Source organism: Aulonocara stuartgranti (genome assembly GCF_965226115.1).
Source record: "Aulonocara stuartgranti genome assembly, chromosome: 3".
NCBI lineage: Eukaryota > Metazoa > Chordata > Actinopteri > Cichliformes > Cichlidae > Aulonocara > Aulonocara stuartgranti.
In genome coordinates, this window is record NC_138941.1 from 2,120,752 (window position 1) to 2,127,500 (window position 6,749).

Here is a 6,749-nt window from a genome sequence, read left to right on the forward strand (position 1 = left end):
TGTTCAAAGGCAGACGTCTGGCAGCAGCATCATATTTGATGCACTATCTGTACTGAGTGTGCTGACTTTATTTCAAATGTCCCACTGCTGTGCAACATGAATCACATGTTCTGCATGTTTCTGTAACTCCCAGGTAACCATGGTTACCCAGCTACGCCCAGTAGTCTCCAGAGAGACCAACAGCTGGTTCATGTTGTAACGCCGTGGCTTTCGTAGTCTCTCCTTTTTCTACAGCTCATGTGTTCTTCTTGTGATGCTGCGTCTTGAGGCTCATACATGCCGTCATTTGTTGATCCTAAGAACGTTCCTCAGACCGACTTCTTCAACAACAGATAACTTTAGTTGTATCAACACTGCCTCCTGGAACAGTTTAAAATGAACATGTCAAAGATCTGCACCTGTCTCCATGTTTCTGTCCCCGCCCCTTTCTTTCTGTCCTGGGTCATGTGAGCGCTGCAGTAGTATTAGGCCCACCCTCAATGCTCCCATTGGCTGAGACGCATAATGACGCCCATTTCAAGCCTCCTTGTTCTGTCAGCTGTGATTGCCATGGCAACCTTGGTGTTGTGCGCGATGCAGGTTAAGTTGCCCTAAAAATTAGACTTTGGTGACAAACTGATGTGATCTCCATGTTTCCTTTGTTGGACTGTGGGCGAGTGTCAGAACTGAATGTACTGAGTAACATGTGGAGTTTAAACATGAGTCAGTTCCAGTTTTAGAGCTCTAAAGTGCAGCTATCATGTTAGGAATATGTTAGGAATAGACAGGAACACTGAGCACACTGAGGTCAAATCTTTATTTTACCACTCGCTGCATTCTTGATGTTCATGAATTCAGCAGGTTCATGATTGTCTGCAGCATTAATCTCATATTTCCATTAAAGTGTTGAATTTGACTGATGTTCTTTATGATCTCTGGCACCAGTTCATCTGTAGGCTGAGCCCAGTCCATCCATTTAGTGAAATGATGTTTAAAGGTCTCCTTGTTCTGTCAGCGTGCACAGATCCTGAAGCAGAAAGCCTGGGTTACAGAGAAATGATCATCACTGTGATGATGCTCATCATCTCTGACTGGGATTTGAGGTTTTGTCAGAGCAGCAAAGAAAGCCTGGCTATGTTGGACTGGGTGTGGAAGCAGCTCCCAGTTTGAGTTCAGGAGACAGACGCCCTCTCTACTTTGAAGATCAGCTTCAAACTTTCCTTTTTGATAAAGCTTATAGTTCGAGCTGGATCAGGTGACCCTGAACCATCCCTGAGTTGTGCTGCTATAGGCTCAGGCTGTTGGTGGACTTCCCATGATGCTCTGCTTTCTTCTCCCCTCTTTTCACTCCTGATGCTTTTATATGTCACTACTGCGTGTCCTTAACCTTTGTCTCTCTGTTTTGTTCTTGTCTCTCTGAGCTCATCTCTTCTCTTTCCCCTCACCCTGCAACCAGTCATGGTAGATGCTCCTCCTGGAGCCTGTTTTCACTGGGAGGATCTTTGTGTCAAAGGGAGTTCTTCTTCCCACCATCACCAAGTGCTGCTCACAGTGGAGGCGGTTACCTTACACTGTTAAACAGCTTCAGATGACTGTTGTTGTCTGTTGGGTATTGTCACTTATAAATAAAGTTACATTGAATGGATGTAAATGGATAGATGTTATTGTGACAAAGAGAAAACAACTGTTGACAGATAGATTGTTGTTTTGTGTGTTTGCAGTCTGTCAGGATGTCTGATCAAAGAGGAAGGCTGTACTTCTCTGGCCTCAGCTCTGAGCTCCAACCCCTCCCATCTGAGAGAGCTGGACCTGAGCTACAATCATCCAGGTGATTCAGGAATTAAGCTGCTTTCGGCTGGACTGAAGGATCCAGGCTGGAGACTGGACACTCTCAGGTATGGAGAGAATGTCTGATAGAGGAGGAAGAGCTGGAAACATTTCCTGTGTCTTTCACTCACTTCCTGTTTGTTTCCTGCAGATGACACATGAACAATCACACATGCAGGAATATTTTCAGGGACAGACACACTAGTCTAGCTGGATAGTACATGGATATTTATGTAGGGGTCTCCAAGGAGTCTGTTTGCAGGAACATTTAGGTCACAGGTGTACCTGATATAGATACCAGTGTACCTAATAAAGTGTCAGCTAACATTTGGAAATGGAAGCTAAAATAATGACAAACTGTACATTCACAGCTGAATTCACAATAAATTTGTTCTCAAGTGCACATTTTTCTGTTATTGTTCTCAAACAACAGAATGAGAATGAAATATTGATTCTAACAGGGCCCATAAACAGCATTAGCTTAGCAGCATTAGCTTATCAGAGTTTCCATCATGGTCACACAAATCCTTAGCAGAGAAAAGTGGCCTACTTAGCAATAGCTGCTCAAGTTGTATAAAGAAAGGGAAAACAGTATTAGCATTAGCTGCTAATGGCAGCTTACTTAGCATAAACTCTTCACATCTTTATAATGCAACGGAAAGGAGTCACTCATGGAAGCCTATTTAGCATTAACATCTCACATCATTATAACACAAGAGAAAAGGGTATTAGCATAAGCTACTAATGCTTATTCACCTCAAATTAGCTTTAGCTGCTAATGGTAGCCTACTTAGCATTAACTCCTCACTAATATAATGCTAATTCACATCAAATTAGCATTAGCTGCTCATATTGTTATAAGGAAAGAGAAAACGGTATTAGCATTAGCTACTAATAATTATTCAGCCCTAATTAGAATAAGCCTCTAAAAGCAGCCTACTTAGCATTAACTCCTCACATCGTTGTTACCCAACGGAAAAGAGTATTAATATTAGCTACTATCATTTTTAATAAGTAAGAGAAAACAGTGTTAGCATTATTGAATAATGCTAATTCACACTAAATTAGAATTAGCTATTTACAAGAGCGTGCTTAGAATTAGCCGCTCACATTGTTAAAAAGTAAGGGAAAACAGTATTAGTATTAGCACATAATGCTAATTCACGTCAAAGTAGCATTAGTTAATAATGGCAGCCTACTTAGCATTAACTGCTCACTAATATAATGCTAATTCACATCAAATTAGCATTAGCTGCTCACATTGTTAAAAGGGAAGGGAAAACAATATTAGCATTAGCTGCTAATAATTATTCACCTAATTAGAGTAGGCCCTAATGGCAGCCTAGTTAGCATTAACTCCTGACATCGTTATAATGCAGGGGAAAAGGGTTACCATTATCAGATAATGCTAATTTACATCAAATTAACAATAGTTAATAATGGTAGACTTCGTATCATTAGCTGCTGTCATTCTTACAAAGCAAAGGAAAACAATATGAGCATTAGCTGCTAATGCTTTTTCATCTAAAATTAGCATTAGCCACTAATGGCAGCCTACTTAGCATTAACTCCTCACTAATATAATGCTAATTCACGTCAAATTAGCATTAGCTGCTAGCATCAGCCTACCTAGCACTAGCTGTTCACATTGTTAAAAGGGAAGAGAAAACGATATTAGCATTAGCTACTAATAATTATTCACCCCTAATTAGAATTAGCCGCTAATGGCAGTATACTTAGCATTAACTCCTCACATTGTTATAATGTAAGGGAAAAGAATTAGCATTATCTAATAATGTTGACCTTGGCCCACTGGAAAAGTTCAGAACTAAAGATTTAGGAGTGTTTCTCGATAGCTCTTTCTTATTTGAGAAACAAATAAATTCTGTTATTAAAACCAGCTGTAAGGTTTATATTGTTGATTGTCATTTATGCTTAGAAATATTTACTCATACATGCTTAGTTTTATAATCGATTGCATAATGATAGAGGTTTGATCCTGAGTAGTCTGTAAAGACTCTGTGTGCCTTCCAGAGTGCTCTGGCGTGCACACACCACTTGGGGCCATGAGAGAGGTCGTACCCTCTCTTACAGATTTATGGTGTAGGACAGGGGTCTCAAACTCAATTTAGCTGGGGGCCGGTGCAGGCAGAGTCTGGGTGAGGCTGGGCCGCATTAGGTTTTCCACAAGAAAGGCATGGTTAAAAAATTCCAATCTTCTCAAATCTCTTTATTTTTATTTTTTAACACAAAATATGAAAAATAAATAAACAAATTAAGAATTAATAAGAAAATAAATCAATCTGTAATACATAAATAAAATAATAATAAGATATTTTTAGTCAGTGAACTTGTGTGTTTCTTTCAGTCTTCTATATCTGCTGTATTTAGATTGAAATGTCTGTATTAACAGTTCTATAACCTTCTTCTGAACATGAATGGAACACTGTAGAAAATGAACTGTTCTTCTGAACATGGCTTCTCTTGCCTACTCCTTGCTGCTAGAGACCTGGCAGCGTTTCCTCTCGCATAGCCGAGCCAGATTTGGCCTGAGGGAGGAAGCAGTTGCGACCCTCAGTATGTCTTGAAGATGATCATCCGTAAGTCTGGACCTGTACTTGGACTTATTGAAGTTCAAAGTGGAGAAGAGCTTTTGGCACAAGTATGTGCTACCAAAAAGGCACATGGTCCGCTTGAACATTCGGGAAAGCCGAGGGAAACTAGGGCTCAATTCTCTCAAAAATTGTCCAAGCTTGTCTGCTTTTCCACTCACCTCCCTGAACTTTGCTTTGAGTTCAGAGTTGCACTGCAGCTCAATGAGCTCCATTTGAAGCACAGAAGGGGCATCTTGCACATCAAAGGAGAAGGGGTCCGCAAAAATGTGAAAGGTGGCTCTGTGTGTCTTGAAGTCAGCAAATCTGTGATCAAATTCCTCCTGTAGCCTCAAAATGACATCAACATACTCGTCAGCACTGAATGGTGTGCCTGCATCCACGAGTGCCTTGCATGCTGGGAAATGGCAAAGGTTTGTCTGAGAGAGCTGAGCTTTCCAGAGCGCCAGTTTTGTGGAGAATGCTCTCACGTTGTCATAGGCAGCACTGACAAGTTGCCCCTGGCCTTGTAACGTCTTGTTCAGTACATTAAGCTCATGTGTCATATCAACAAGAAAAGCTGAGTCCATGAGCCATTTGGGATCAGTTAGCACAGGAACACTAACTCCATCCTTCTCCATGAAGGCTTCACTTCTGCTCTCAACTCAAAAAGTCTCTTTAATACATTTCCCCTGCTGAGCCAACGTACCTCAGTGAAGTCGAGCACATCCCCATATTCTGACTCCATTTCCTCTAAAAAAGCACAGAACCTTCGGTGCTTTAAGCCCCTGGATCTGATTTGGTTGATGCATTTCACAACAATAGACATCACATTGTCAAACTTCAGGCATTTGCTGCAAAGGACCTGCTGATGGATGATGCAGTGCAGAGCAATGGCCTCCTCCACGCCTTCCTCTTCCAGTTTGTTTTGTGCCACCAGTCCATTTTCCCTCCCTGTCATTGATGGCGCTCCATCTGTTGTTATTAGAGATGGCACGATACCACTTTTTTATGTCCGATACCGATACCGATATCATAAATTTGGATATCTGCCGATACCGATATGAATCCGATATAGTGTTTTTTAATCAACAAAACTGTTTTTTAAAATATCTTGCTGCATTTTGCAAGTCTGCAAGTTCATACTCAAGTTTAAAACAACAACTACACTAAAGCTATTCTGTTATACCTGTATACAAAAAAAATATTTCATAGTTCAGCAATACTGATCAATCTAATAAACTTAGACCTACACCATCCTCCCTATTCTGGTATTTTAAAGAGTACTTAGCATAAATATTAAGCAACCTAACTAATAGGGTTCCAACTCCCAGCAACAACAAAAATAAATAAATAAAAAATAGGGAACCACCCCTCACGCTCCACCTCATGATGCTTAATCCACGTAATCAACCTTAATTTGATGCAGTGTGAAAAAAAATGCACAGAAATCAATTATTTTTCAAGAAATATTAAATAGATTCAACATCTTTCTTCAACAAAATTGCAGACTGCACAGATGGTACCTTCCCAAAGGAAAAAGTACTATAGCTTACTAGGGTATATATATTAGACTTAATAGTCACTATATACAGTAATTGACTTCTATTCATTTTACATCAAATTAAAACTTTGGGTGTCAGATAATTATTTATTAAAAGCTAGACATTTTAAATGAGAATAAGAAAGAAAAGTATGTCTTTGTGCCCCCTTTTCCCAGTTAATGCCCTATCGGCCCCCCTGGCTAAACTTTGCTAGATCCGCCCCTGCACAGTTACCAGCCATCAGCTACGTAGAAAAAGATCCTGGTGTAGAAAGTAATATTAAATAAATTCTAACAACAGCTTATCAAGCTTAAACGTGCTGCTGTTGTTCAGCCGCTGGTTTGCTCTTTCTGGCGCAAAGTGGACCAAAAACAAACAAGAGAGACGGACTCGCGACAGAAAAGCCGATCAGCTGATCATTAAGCAGTTTCACGATTGAAGTAGCAGCCGGAGAGCGACAGGCAGTCGCTCGTTAAGCTTAACGTGGGAATGCTTTACAAACATTCAGAGATGGACTTACACACTTGCTTTACTTCTCTCGGGGATAACTTTGTCGGAGATGAAATGCCAGGTTGCTAGCGAAGCTCCACATGCTATCCAGACCACCGACAGGTCCCGCATGCCACAGCTGCTCTATCACGTGATGCATACTGCTCCGACGTTCTGAGGCGAGTTACGGCGTGTTGCAAGTTTTGTGAGGTGCTTTCGTGATATTTAATGGATCGGATTACATTTTTTATTTTTCTCCGATATCCGATCCAGTAATTTAGGTCAGTATCGGACCGATACCGATACGTAATATCGGATC

The 6,749-nt window shown here is 40.7% G+C and overlaps 1 protein-coding gene across 1 annotated transcript in view; it reads left to right on the forward strand.

Annotated features, from left to right (window-relative positions):
• The window catches only part of LOC309702201 (protein NLRC3-like), a 143,472-nt gene extending 141,533 nt beyond the window's left edge, over positions 1 to 1,939 (forward strand). Inside the window, exon 12 of the mRNA XM_082526711.1 lies at positions 1,701 to 1,939. Coding sequence (XP_082382837.1) covers positions 1,701 to 1,893 — 193 coding nt within the window. The 3' untranslated portion in view covers positions 1,894 to 1,939. The remainder of the gene's footprint in view (positions 1 to 1,700) is intronic.
• Positions 1,940 to 6,749: the final 4,810 nt, after the last annotated feature.